Genomic DNA, 14,737 nt, shown 5'->3' with positions numbered 1-14,737 from the left:
CGGGCTTTAAGGGTGGAGGACTGTGTATGAGCACACCCAGCATGCTCAGCTTATTGCCAAGGGCTGGATGGGAAAGGTGGGTAGGGGCAGGCTCATGTGGATAGTTAGGTTGGAACCTGGGGAGATGCAAAGCCTCCCAGAACTTTGGACAGGGCTATGACGAGGGAGATCTGGATGTTCTGGGCCTTCCACATAGTTGTCTGCTAATGCTCTGCATGTGGATGGACTCTCTGATTGCCAACACACTGGGTTCTCTCCTGCCTGGAGCATTTCTGCCTTGGCCAGCTATGAAGCTATTGCATTGAAGTGCTCTCCAGATTGTGCTCCCCAACTTTCTAACGCTAATGTTCCCTCAAAGCTGTCAGCACCTGACCTGGTGTGTTGGGGGGTGGGGGCAGGGTAGAGGTGTTTGGAGGGGTGGATGCAGTTTGGTGTTGTAGGCAGCAATGTTGCTCATGTTTCTTCCATGGCCTCAGTATTCTGCTCTTCTGGGATCAAGGAGATGCATCTGTTAATGCAGGTTGTTTCTCCCTCAAAGTTGGGGACACCCTACTGGGACCTGCAAGATAGAGGAGAGAGAAGGTATCGCAGCCAATGATTAGAAGTGGTGTCCGATGAATGGCACTCAACAGGGTTACTGTGAGAGTTTTAATGGTATGAAGAATGGTATATAGTCGCTTGGCAGAACATGTCCTGTGATGGGCTGGATTCTACCCACGTATTGGATGAGGAGTCTGAAGTCAGGCAACATTCTGTTAGTCGTTGTGCTTTGTGCCCTATTGTGCCCTGTCTTCTCCTGGAATGAGTGAGAGAAAGGAAGGGATTGAGTGAGGTATAATTATATGGGACAGTTGTTAGTGTTGCTACAGGTAGTGAAAAGGTGATGAGGTTTTCCAAGAGAGTGAGTAGGCAACACAGAGGTTTTAGATTAGATTACTTACAGTGTGGAAACAGGCCCTTCGGCCCAACAAGTCCACACCGACCGCCAAAGCGCAACCCACCCATACCCCTACATTTACCCCTTACCTAACACTAGGGGCAATTTAGCATGGCCAATTCACCTGACCCGCACATCTTTGGAATGTGGGAGGAAACCGGAGCACCTGGAGAAAACCCACGCAGACACGGGGAGAACGTGCAAACTCCACACAGTCAGTCGCCTGAGTCGGGAATTGAACCCGGGTCTCAGGCGCTGTGAGGCAGCAGTGCTAACCACTGTGCCACCGTGCCGCCCACAAAGGTTGTACAGGCCTACTGGTCTGAGAGACTGGGGTGGGTGAGAGTGAAGAAAGAAAGATGATGCAGGCAATAGTGAGAGTGGCAGAGCATGAGCCTTGATGAAAGATAGATGCAGGGGCAGAGGGAGAGTGAGTGTGAGTTGGCTGAGAAGAGTGTGCCGTGGAGGATTGGAGAAGAATATTGACCTTTTTCCAGCACTGCTGGCTGTCCCTCCACACTGTGGAGACTGTACTGACCTGGGTAGCAATGCAGCCTCCGCAGCTAGTCATGTGGGAAAAGAATGCCCCTCCTCTGCATCAGCACCTCCACCAAGTCTTGGTTGGAAAATCACAGTGACACATTCTCCTTCACCTTGTTTGTCTGCTACCAAGTAGGGCACCAGTGTTTGACTAGATACACAATAGCCTTTCAACAATGGCATAGGCACAAGCGATGCTGGTCATCAGTTGAGTTGCAAGTTGTTCCAGGAGTAGTGCATGGTGATATGGGGCTTGGAATGGAAAAGAGAGATGCTACAGGGGCAGGGTATGCAGTTAATGAGTCGGATTTGATAAGATATGGTGAGAAATCTTGCCAGATCTCACAAAGAGCAGCCCTCTAGCACTGAGTCAAAAAAAGTATATGTTCATAGAACATAGAACAATACAGTGCAGAACAGGCCCTTCAGCCTTCCATGTTGCACTGACCTGTGAATTATTCTCAGCTTGTTTACCTACACTATCCAATGTGCTTATCTAAAGATTCTTTAAATCTCCCTAATGTGGCTGAGTTAACTACATTGGCAGGTAGGACATTCCACGCCTTTACCACTTTCTGAGTAAAGAACCTGCCTCTGACATCTGCCTTAAATCTATCACCCCTCATTTTGTAGTTAAGCCCCCTCGTACAAGCTGACGTTATCATCCTAGGAAAAAGACTTTCACTGTCTATCCTATCTAATCCTCTGAGCATCTTGTATGTCTCATCAAATCCCCTCTGAGCCTTCTTCTTTCCAGTGAGAACTGACCCAAGTCTCTCAGCCTTTTCCTCATAAGACCTTTCCTCCAGACCAGGCAATCTCTTGGTAAATCTCTTCTGTACCTTGTACAATGCTTCCACATCCTTTCCGAAATATGGCGACCAGAATTGTACACAATATTCCAAGTGTGGCCGCACTAGCGTTTTGTATAGTTGTAGCATTATATTGCAGCTCCAGAGCTCATTCCCTCTACAAATGAAACCTAACACACTGTAAGCCTTCTTAACAGCACTGTCAACCTGGGTGGCAACTTTCAGGGGTCTATGTACATGGACTTCAAGATCCCTCTGCACATCCACACTACCAAGAATCTTTCCATTGGCCCAGTGCTCTACCTTCCTGTTATTCTTCCCAAAGTGCATCACCTCACATTTAGCTGCATTGAACTCCATTTGCCACCTCTCAGCCCAATTCTGCAGTTTATCCAAGTCCCCCTGCAACCTGTAACATTCTTCCAAACTGTCCACCACTCCACTGTATTTAGTGTCATCCGCAAATTTACTAATCCATCCACCTATGCATGCGTCTAAGTCATTTATAAACATGACAAACAGCAGTGGTCCCAAAACAGATCCTTGTGACACACCACTAGTAATCGGACTCCAGGCTGAATATTTTCCATCAACCATCACTCGCTGCTTTCTTTCAGAAAGCCACTCTCTAATCCAAACTGCTAAATCACCCTCAATTCCATGCCTCTGCATTTTCTCCAACAGCCTACCATGTGGAACCTTACCACATCAACTGCCCTATCCTCATCTACATGCTTGGTCACCTTCTCAAAAACTTCAATGAGGTTTGTGAGACACAACCTGCCCTTGACAAAACCATGTTGACTATCTGAAATCAAATTGTTGCTTGCTAATTGCTCATAAATCTTCTCTCTTATAATCCTTTCCAAAATCTTTCCTCCAGAAGTAAAGCCCACTAATCTATAATTACCTGGGTCATCTTGAACAAGGGCACAATGTTTGCAATCCTCCAGTCCTCTGGTACTAAACCTGTAGGCAATGACAACTCAAATATCAGAGCCAGATCCTCATAAATCCCATGCGGCCCAGGGGAGTTGTCTACCTTCACTCCTTCAAGAATTGATAACACCGGTTCATAACTAACCTCGAACCTTTCTATTCTAATATCTCGTACCTCATTCTTCTCCTGTACGATATTCTCCTTTTCCTGAGTGAAAACTGATGAGAAATGTTCATTTAGCCCCTCTCTAATCTCCACAGAATCCACACTCAACATCCCACTTCTGTCTTTGACTGGCCTTATTCCTACTCTAATCATCCTTTTATTCTTCTCGTACCTATAGAAAGCTTTGGGGTTCTCCTTTATTCTAAAGAATATTATCTGCTCCTGTCCTCTCTTTGTTCTTCATAACTCTCTCTTTAAATCCTTCCGAGCTGATCTGCAACTCTCCATCGCCTCATCTGAAGCATCTTGCCTCATCAACACATAACCTCCTTCTTCTGCTTAACAAGAGATGCAATTTCTGTAGTAAACCACGGTTCCCTTACTTTATCACTGCCTCCCTGCCTGACAGGGACATATCTATCAAGGACACAATATCTGTTCCTTAAACCAGCTCCACATTTGCACTGTTTGCATCCCCTGCATTTTGCTACCCCATTCTATGCATCCTAATTCTTGCCTAAACGCATTATAATTGCCTTTGCCCCATCGATAACTCTTAACATGTGGCAAGTACCTATCCCTTTCCATCGCTAAACTAAACGTAACTGAATTAAGGTCATTCTGTCCAAAGTGCTCATCTACAACTAAATCAAACACCTGGCCTGGTTCATTACCAAGTACCAGATCCAGTGTGGCCTCCCCTCTTGTCGGCCCTTCAACATACTGCGTCAGGAAACTCTCCTGTACACATTGGACAAAATCCGTCCAACGTACTAGAGTTATAGCATTTCCAGTCAATGTTGGGGAAGTTTAAGTCCCCCATAATGACCACCCAGTTCCTTTCACTCCTACCCAGAATAATTTTGCCAATCCTCTCTTCCACCTCCCTGGAACTCTGTGGAGGCGTATAAAAAACTCCAAGCAGTGTGACCTCTCCTCTCCTGTTCCTAACCTCAGCCCACACTACCTCAGTAAACGAGTCCTCGTCAAAAGTTCTCTCAGCCATCATTATACTTTCCTTGGCTAACAAGGCCACGCCTCCCCCTCTTTTACCACCTTGCCTGTTCTTAATGAAAGATCTAAACCCTGGAACTTGGAACATCCATTCCTCACCCTGCTCAATCCATGTCTCCAAAGTGGCCACAACATCGAAGTCCTAGGTACCTATCCATCACCTACCTTATTTCGGATACTTCTGGCATTGAAATAGACACACTTCAAACCATTTTGCTGTCTGCCAGCACGTTCCTGTGACCCTGAAACCCTGTCCTTGTCCTCCCTACTCTCATTCTCCTGTGCACTGTAACTACACCTCAGGTTCCCATCCCCCTGTTCAGCCAATAACAAAACTGGTTTTCAACTACTTCAAAGGCTTTCAAGGTGAGAGGACATATTGAATGAGTAATTAGCAATTCATTTGGGATCTTGAACTTCATAAAGTGAGGTATTAAAAAACGAGTGGTTTTCTAGGCTATTTTAGAAGACAGTTAAGGCTCAACCACATTGCTGGGGTTCTGTTCCCTTATGTTGGCCAGACAAGCTAAGGATATCAGATACCTTTCACAGAGAGCATTAGTGAACTAATTGGATTTTTAATGACATTCAGCAGTGGTAAAATGGTTGCCATTATGCTACATATTAATTCTCATTTTCTTATTAGGTTTCAAATTTTACCACATGCCATAGTCTGAATCAATCACATGTCACCAGAACATTAACCTGGGGTCCTGGATGACAAGTCCAATGACATTACCGCTGTTCCACCAGCTGTCTGGAGTTCCTAGAGAATTGAATAACTTCTTCACGAATATTATAAAGTATATCTGTGAATTCAGTTTTGCAGTCATGTTAAATGTAAAAGAGCAAAGTTCTTTTCTGCCTTTTATGTTACATGTTATCTCAAAAGTAGTTTTTTTTTGTCAATAGTGCTTTTAATCTGGTTGTTTCAGTAAGTGTCTTAAATACGAAAGCTGGTTTTGTCATCGTTTCAGCTCCCAAATAAAAAATTCAAATTTACTTTTTAAATGTTATCCATATCTACAGTGAGCATAACAATATTGAGGTAAATGTTTGACCTCAGTATTTAGACAGTAATCTGGGGAGCCAATCAATGCTCAACTCTCATCCCATTGATTTTACTGGAATGGGAATCGGAAATTCTGAAGTTTGGCTGATCCACTCATCAAATTAATGCTCAGATGGTGACTAGAGATCTGCCTCAGTATATGAAAATATAAAAGGATAGAGTCATTCAGAGGAAATGGTTTACCCCTGCTCCTAGTTATTATGTTCTATGAGTTTATATTGGAAAATTAGTCCCTAGTTGTAAGGAAGTATTAAATATCAGAGCCTTCAGTAAATTATAATGAATCCATAAAAGTTAAAATTCATCAAAAGGAAATTGAATGATTTCATCAGCTTTACTTCTGATCAGCTTTGGTGGTCTAGATGTCACAATGTTAACACAATGATACGTTTGTTGGTTCGTAGGGTCTGTTTGGTGAAAAATATGGCAGCATTCGGCTACCTGGGGAGGTTGAGACTTCTGAATTTGAAATGATTCTGGATGCTGCTGTAGAGGCACAACTGGACACAAAAATCCTGGAGGACTCTTATTGTAGGGATGAAAACTCCGTTCCACCAACATACTACCTCAAACCCAAGTCTGAAATGCTGAAAAATTTCCAGAATACGGTACAGTTTTAAAACATTCTAAGTGTTCACAGTATTTTGATTTAATCCCTTATCATATTTTCAGAATTCTTTTTTGAATTGTTTGGAAGTAACTCAGAGTCACAGAGATGTGCAGCAAGGAAACAGAACCTTTGGTCCAACTCATCCATGTCGACCGGATATCCTAATTTAATCTAGTCCCATTTTCCGGCATTTGACCCATATCCTTCCTATTCATGTACCCATTCAGATGCCTTTTAAATGTTATAATTACACCAGTCTCTACCACTTCCTCTGGCAGCTCATTCCATAAACACACTATCCTCTGTGTGTAAAGGTTGCCCCTCAGATCCCTTTAATCTTGCCTCTCTCACTTTAAACCTCTGCCCTCTAGTTTTGGATTCCCCTGCCCTGAAGAAACGACCTTTGCTATTCACCCTATCCAAGCCACACATGAATTTATAAGCTTCCATAAGGTCACCCCTCAGCCTTTGACACTCCAAAGAAAACAGTCCCAGTCTATTCAGCCTCTCTCTATAACCAAACTTTCCAAACCTGGCAACATCCTTGTAAATCTTTCTGAACTCTTTCAAGTTTCACAACATTCTTCCTATATTAGAAAGATCAGAATTGAATGCAGTATTCAAAAAGTTGCCCAACCAATGTCCTGTACAGCTGCAACATGACCTCCCAACTCCTATACTCAATGCTCTGTCCAATAAAGGCAAGCATACCAAATGCCTTCTTCAGTACCCTGTCTGCCTGGGACTCCACTTTCAAGGAACTATGAACCTGTACTCCAATGCTCCCCAAGACCTTACCATTAAGTATATTGGTCCTGCCCTGATTTGCTTTCCCAAAATGCAGAACTTCACATTTATCTAAATTAAACTCCATCTGCCACTCCTCCACTCCTCTGATCAAGAACCATTGCAATCTTCTTTGCTGTCCACGACACACCAGTTTTTGTGTCATCTGCAAACTCACTAACCATACCCGTATGTTCACATCCAAATCATTTCTGTAAATGAAGAAAAGTGCTGAGCCCAACACCAATCCTTGTGGCACACCACTGGTCGCAGGCATCCAGACTGAAAAACAACCCTCCACCACCACCCTATGAGTTCTCCCTTGGACCCAGTTCTGTATCCAAATGGTAAGTTCTCCCTGTGTTCCATGTGATCTAACCTTGTTAACCAGTCTACCACGCAGAACCTTGTTGTATACCTTACTCAAGTCGATATAGATCATGTCCAGCGCTCTGCCTTCATCAATTCTCTTTGTTACTTCTTCAAAAAACTTCATCACGTTAGTGACGCTCAATTTCCTCCGTACAAAGCCATGTTGACTACCCCAATCAATCCGTGCCTTTCCAAATACATAAATCCTATCCCTCAGGATCCCCTCCAACAACTCACCCACCATAAATGTCAGGCTCACGGGTTTATGGTTCCCTGGCTTTTCTTTACAGAACAATAAAGAAAAGACAGCTGATCAGACAGATGGTCCTTGTGGGAAAGAAATCCATGTTATTTTTGAAATAATGATTGAGATGGTTTGGGAGAAGGATTGAAGGAAATTAATTTCAGAAAAGAAAATAAAGCAGTCCATTGAATTAATCAACCCCTGATGAGCAATTGCCTATTAGACAGTTATCATGAACATGACATGGCACACAGCACTAGAAGATATTGCACTGATGAGGCCTGTCATGCTCGAACAACCAGCATGCAAGTTATGTACAGATGAAATGTGTGGTCTACAGTTTTAAATCTTGCTAAAGCGCCTAAGGCAACCCTCAATGTTTTCTTTCATGATAGCATCAAAGACTGCTGAAAGCATCACTTAACGTAAAGCAAACGAATCCCTGTCAAGAGGACAGTTTAACTTACTTGAGAGAGACATGTGCTGGATCAATAGCAAGCAAGAGAAGGTCAAAGCATGGAGCTAAATTTTGCCAGAAATCAGCTAAGCATCAGTTTTGGCATGTTTCACGGCAGGTTTTTCAATGTGAGCCTGACCAAGATTCCTACTGCTATTCTCAGAAACTCACCTCAGCTCATCATATTGTCCCTCTTGCCAGAGTACTTGCCGTTGCTGTGACCTCCCTGGTTTCCCCATGCCAGCCGTGGACCAGGTCTGTCATGTTGGTGCTCTCCTTCACTGTGCGCATAGTGGGAGGGAACAAAAAAGGAACACTTCTCAGGGTACATAGGTGACATGGCTGGCACTTCATTGCAAATACGAGTGCACATTCAAATTCATTTGCTGTTTAGGGACTGAGCTACACAGGTTGCTCAACTTCAGTGTCATCCCATCTTAGAGCCCTGTCTAAGGGAATGTGGCTCAATCCCTAATGCTGAGTGTACCCTAATATCTCCTCATTGTTCAGTGTGGGACAAGCACATATTCGAAAGCTGTTGAAAAGATTCACTTCTATTCAGCAGCAGCAGAAGTAAGATAAAAACAAATATGGGCTACACTTGCATCTAGAAACAGACATGGACTGCTCTCCTTTAAACCAATAACAGATTTATACTCAATGACTAATCACTGCACCCAGCTCAAGTCTATTGGAACACGGTGTCTATTAACTCTTGTCTGGCTTGTTATGCCTGACAATGCAGTACTCTAACATGTTGGCAGCAATGCTCCTCTTGTTCAATGACCTCATCTTCTTCCTTGGAAGGCTGCTGCCACTCTTACAGCTCTTTACAATCCATCATATCCTCTCTTTGCCTGCTTCAGTTATGCACTGTATTGCAAGACCCCATCCCCACCTTCTCCCCTGTCAAATCATTGCAAGCACTGGAGCCTCAGAATTAGCAAGCCTGTCATCTGCTCCACCACGGCCCTGGTGGAAGAATGTGCTTTATTGTATCTACACTCAGGCTCAGTCAAGGAGTGCGTGATAGAGTCATCAGCCATTGTTTCAGACACTAGCCCTTGTCCCCCAGTAACTAGCCCTTGATGATTTAGCATATTCCTCCATGTAGTGGAACATGGAAGACTGCAAAGAGAAGCGCCACTGGAAGGCCTCCACATGAACCTTTGACATAGAAATCTTATCCCGATGAATGCAGTGCAAGCCATATCACACAAACATAAGATTGTAAGTGCTTTATGATTATTGATACCTTAACAGCCACTTCCCACACCATTCATAAAGGTATCACTGCAAAGAAGAGGATGTTGGCAAATAATGATAGTCACGTGCCCTTGTATAGCTCATGAGACATTGAATTGGACCGTCCAAGCCGCTCACCATCTGGACTTGAAATATATTGCTGTACCTTCACTGTCGCTGGGTCAAAATCCCAGGATTCCCTCACTAAGGGCATTGTGGGTCAACCCACAGCACTGGACTGCAGCGATTTAAGAAGGCAGCTCTCCACCACCTTCTCAAGGGCCATTAGGGATAGGCAAATAAATATTTGCCCAGCCAGCGATGCCCACATCCCACAAGTAAACACAGTAAAGGTTAAATTACTCCCCAGGTAGGTGCCTGTTAACTTTTACAAATCTTTGGCCCTGATTTTTGCTCCTGAATTGGGTAGCGAGAGTCAGGACATCTCCCTGCTTGCCCTGCCAGCCTTTGGGTAAATTTCTCCAAATGGCAGGATATTTCTCCAGGAAGGGTAGTTGCAGGATGTAGTTGGGTCTGCTCACTCCCAGATGAAGATAAGGGGCAGCACAGAAGCTGCAGAATGACAAGGTTCTCCTCAGTTCACCGAGACCTCAGTTGCTGTGTTATACATGGTCTTCACTCTTCTCAACTTCCACCCACTGCCCCACACTCCATGCCCCGTAAATGCCCACCAATTCAAGCACAAAAACCTAACCCACTCCCAATGGCCATTCCTACACTCCATGATAGCCCATGCCTCCACCTCCCCCTATGCCACTTATTGTTTCATTGCAACCTAACAGTAACTCCTGCCAATTGTGATAAAAGGCCATCAGCTTGAAATGTTAGCTCCATGTCTCTGCACAAATGCTGTATTTTCTTTCCAGCTTTTCATTTCTTATTTAAGATTTTCAGCATCAAGAGTATTTTGCTCATTGTGCCCACCCATAACATCCAGCTGGCCAGCTCACCCACTTCCCATCATAGACAGAGCCCAGGAGCTATTTTGAGATTAAATAAATATCTAAATATCAATTCAAAATTTATACCATTAAAAAAGACTTTCCAAACATTTCAATTCCCAGAAGTGCATTTCCTATAAAAGACAGCTACTCCTCTTTCTTTGTTTCCTGGGATGGGGGCATCGCCTGCATTTGATTTATATCAGTAATTGTTCTGGACATGAGTGGCTTGCATTGCCACTTCAGAAGGCAGTGAAGAGCCAATCACATTTACTATGGATCTGGAGTCATATAAAGGCCAGGCAAGGTAAGGATGGCATACCCAAATTCTACCACCTTCCTTCCTCATCCAGGCAGAAAGATCCATGGTTAATATTACATCCCAGCAATTAATTCCAAATGTTAAGTGTCCAATTAAGGATGAGTGTTTTTGGCACTCAATGATAGTTTCATGGCCTCTAATATTAAGACAGTTTTTTTTAAGTTCCAGATTTATTCAATGAATTCAAGGTGTGCCAGCTGCCAACATGGGATTTGAACCCATGTTCACCGAGTATCTGCTAGAGCTTCTGGCTTAGTAGTTCAGCGAGATTACTATTAGAACTTCATTTCTGCACAGAAATAAACTCCTTAGGCTGTTAATCAAGCTGTGAAAGGAAGAACTCCAACTGAGATAATGATAAGAACAAACATTTCCTCAAATAGTTTGTATAATTTCTCAATATATGAATTATATAAATAAATTATGATTTACTGTCATCTTAAGTTTCACCTTGCTTTGTTTCCTGTTTCCAGACTGTACATATATGGTGCTATAATCTACATTCTATTTCTTAATGTTTTTCTTCTGCATCAAGCAGTGATGCAAGTATCAACCACATTTATGCTACCTGGTATTCTTACAATATTTTAGAAATACAACAGCAAATAATTTAAACATTGTCTCCCTTTCCTGACAAACTTCTATTTTGCCACACACCCAATTACTCAATTCCCTAAAATAATGTTGAGAATCTCTCCTAAAGCCGGTATCAAATTTTGTCTGCTTTCCAGTTCTCTCAACCCATTTGCATATTGGAGATACAAGCAATAGAATAGCAGTCACATCATTAACCCATATTTATTAAGTAGGTTGTGCTACATTTTATGAATTACAAGATGTTGATGAGGTATCGCTTGTCATAGAATCATTTATACCACTGTAGGAGATGATTCAGACAACGGCGTTCCACTGAATCTCCACAGAGCAGGTCAGTCAGACACATTCTCCACTGTAGACGAAATCTTGCTGAGGGTGTTGAGGTGTCATCACTGGCTCATGAGATGATGCAAGACCCATACTGCTTCTTCCAGGGAAGATTCTTAGAATTGCTTGCTAACCAGGCAGTGGTGAGGCCATCAGCAATCCTATCCCTGGAGTCTAGACCCTGAAGTTCCACATGGCGAGAGCTGCTGTCATTTTGCACTTGGCAGCTCCATGGAGGAGGCTGTGACTGCTGGAGGAAGTGCTCCTGTAGAGACCAGAAGCACAGTGGAACCAGGAAGCAGGTGTATGATGCAAGGTAGTGATGTCTCTCAGGCTGAGGTCAGAAAGACGAGGACAGGAATTGGAAGCAAGAGCAATGGTGTGGCTCACATTGGGAAACTGCTTCTGATGCCCAGCCCTTCAATCATGTACTTAATTGAGGGAACCCCAGCTAAACACCCTTCTTCCAATGTAACGAGCTGCTTGAATGCCTACAGCTGTCTAGAATATTACTTCACACCAACGTGAGCCAAGGACCTTAACTCATCCTTAATTGGACATTTAACAGTTGGAATTAATTGCTGGGATGTAATATTAACCATGGATCTTTCTGCCTGGATGAGGAAGGAAGGTGGTAGAATTTGGGTATGTCAACATCCCATCTAAATACATGCCCTTCCTACCTCCATAATCTGCCACCTCAGTGAGCAGAAGATGACACCCTCTATCTCAGTAGCCCTGCATGTTTATTTGCTTTAAGTGCTCATGCAATTTCCTTTGATTTGCTTCCAAAAACCTCAGATAGTAGGCTCCAAATCATTACGACTTACTATGTAAGTATTTTCTACGTTACATTCCTCTACATCTCTCAAACAGTCCTTAAGGCAGTTTTGCTTAATCCTTAACCATCACGATAACGAGATCAGCTTTTATATGTCTGCCTGATTCAAACCTGTCATAATTTTGTATACTTGTATCAAGTTTCTTTTGCTCCAAGAACAACTGTAGCTTCTCCAGCTTGTCCATGTTGCTGCAATTTTCCATCCCTGGAACTATTCTCATGAATCTCCTCTCCACCCTCTCAAGGACCCTGAGATCCTTCTAAAAGTGTGGTTCCACTATCCGGACTCTGTACTCTAATTGTGGTCTAACCAGAGCACTGTAAAAGGTTAAATATAATTTCCTGCTTTTGTACTCAATGCCTCTAATTTTGAAGCCCAAGATCCCATATATTTTGCTGACTACTTTCTCAGTGCATCTTGCCACTTTCAAGTTACATGCATCCCTAAGTCCTTCTGCCTCTGCGTACTTTTTAGAATTGTACCCTTGAGTCCTTATTGTCTCTTCCTATCCCTGCTGCCAAAAGGCATCCGCTCACACTTCTCTGTACTAAGTTCCATCCATGATTTGTCTGCCCAAACCGAGCATCTATTTTTGTCCTATTGCAGGCACTCAGGAGCATCCTCACTGCTTATCAAACCTCAGCAAGTTTGGTAGCATCAAGAGATTTATATATTTCAGTTATATGTGTGATACAAGCACTGATTCTTAGAGAGAATACAATATTCTACCATCTTCCAGTCTGAAAAATAGCCATTAACCATGACCCATTGCATTCTGTTATTGGTCAACTTTTTCTCTAAGTTAGCAGTGACCCTTCTATTCAATGAGCAATAATTTTAACCAGCCATTTATGTGGTATGTTCTTAAATGAGTTTTTAAAATCCACATTAAGTCCAGAGATGTCCAAGAAAGTGCAGGCTAAGTGGATTAGCCATGGGAAATGCAGGGATAGGGTAGGGGTTAAGTCTGGATGGCATGCACTTTGGAAGGTCAGTGTAGACTTGATGGGCCAAATGGCCTACCTCCACACTCCAAGGAACCTACAATTTTATATTATTATTGTTTGAGAGTTTGGATTCTAAAATGGAAGTTAATATACAGCTTTAAGTTTGAATTATATAAGAAGATACGGTTATCAGTTTAATTTTAGATTTGTTTGATGAATAGTATCAGGTGTGTCGAAATTTGCTTTGGTATGTGCATTTAAGTGAGGATGTGCTTTGAAGTGAACAGTTCAATTATGAAACACAAAGTTAGAATAGAGAGCAAAAAGAATTACTGTTGACAAGAGGTTCAATACCACAGAAGGTCAAGACAGTCCAGGCGAAATCAGGCAGTATGCATGTTTCTTCAGGAATAAGAGGACCCCAACAGCCAAAATGCTGTTACTAACAATCTGTAAGCAGCCTGGACTTAAAAAAAGGTCCTGGGTAGTTTTGAAGTCAGTAAAAGGAAAGCTCCAGAAATAGAAGGTGAGGTGTCAGAGAGGAAGACACATCCTGCAAGGCTAGTGAAAACATGATTTTAAGGAACACATGCTAACCTGCCAGTGAACTGATTTTGCAATTGTTTCAGGGTGTCAGGAAGAAATGTTAATTAAAGAATATAGCATTGAGTGAATACACACAGAAAAGACATTTGCAGAGAAGGAAACAGGCTGCAGCCATTCCGGCTGCGAAGGAGCATTGGAAATGGTGACAGGGATCACTCTTCACTGAGATTTGAGTGTATTGTGGTTATGAGGATAATAGGATTGAATCTCTCTTTCTGACTTTTGTAACAAGATAATTTCAAATAGTTTTTATATAGTGTCGCATTGTTTTTATTTTCTTTTTGCATGTAATAGATTTTTATTTTCACTTGTTAAAAGCACATTGGCAGCCAGTTGTGAATATGTTCAGTGACTAACCTCTACAGTAAACCAAAGGAAAACTAAAATATCATCTATCAAGCCAGGTCTCACACGGGATCAGACTTGAATTTGGTTCTCCTACTCCTGTTCTTGTTGGAATGTACCTGATGCATCTCCTCCTTAAAGATCATCAATCATATTGTTCCATTTTAGTTTTTCCCATCAGTTTCATTTTAGGCTTGCTCGATACTGAATCATGTTATATAAGTTTGTCCTTTGCCACTTGAGATGTTCAGCTTTCTATTACTCCTTGCTTTCCAGCAGCAGTTGTCTCTTATCCAAATGCTTCCACCCAGACACATGGTCCACATGGCCCATCTCATTCCCTGGCATAAGATACAACAATGCCTTCCTTCAATTATACTCAGTACAAGGAAGTTCCAAGAAACACAGTTCAGAAACTCTTCTCCATCCTTACCCATTAACATTATCCCAATCAATATCACTAGCATCATCACTCTTTGTTAAGCTTGGCCATATGCTTAACTTTTAAAGTTCTTCTTTGGTACGAGAGCTTTTGGACAAGCTTCATAGGAATGTCCAAGCTTCCTTAGGTTATACTGGAACCCAAACAATGATA

The 14,737-nt window shown here is 42.6% G+C and overlaps 1 protein-coding gene across 1 annotated transcript in view; it reads left to right on the top strand.

Moving 5' to 3' along the window:
• Positions 1-14,737, top strand: part of LOC132819666 (NACHT and WD repeat domain-containing protein 2) — a 124,265-nt gene that overhangs the window by 85,172 nt on the left and 24,356 nt on the right. Inside the window, exon 4 of the mRNA XM_060831295.1 lies at positions 5,885-6,088. Within this exon, the coding sequence (XP_060687278.1) occupies positions 5,885-6,088 (204 nt within the window). The remainder of the gene's footprint in view (positions 1-5,884; positions 6,089-14,737) is intronic.

This window comes from Hemiscyllium ocellatum, chromosome 1 (genome assembly GCF_020745735.1).
Source record: "Hemiscyllium ocellatum isolate sHemOce1 chromosome 1, sHemOce1.pat.X.cur, whole genome shotgun sequence".
NCBI lineage: Eukaryota > Metazoa > Chordata > Chondrichthyes > Orectolobiformes > Hemiscylliidae > Hemiscyllium > Hemiscyllium ocellatum.
This window is presented reverse-complemented; position numbering and strand designations above follow the sequence as displayed.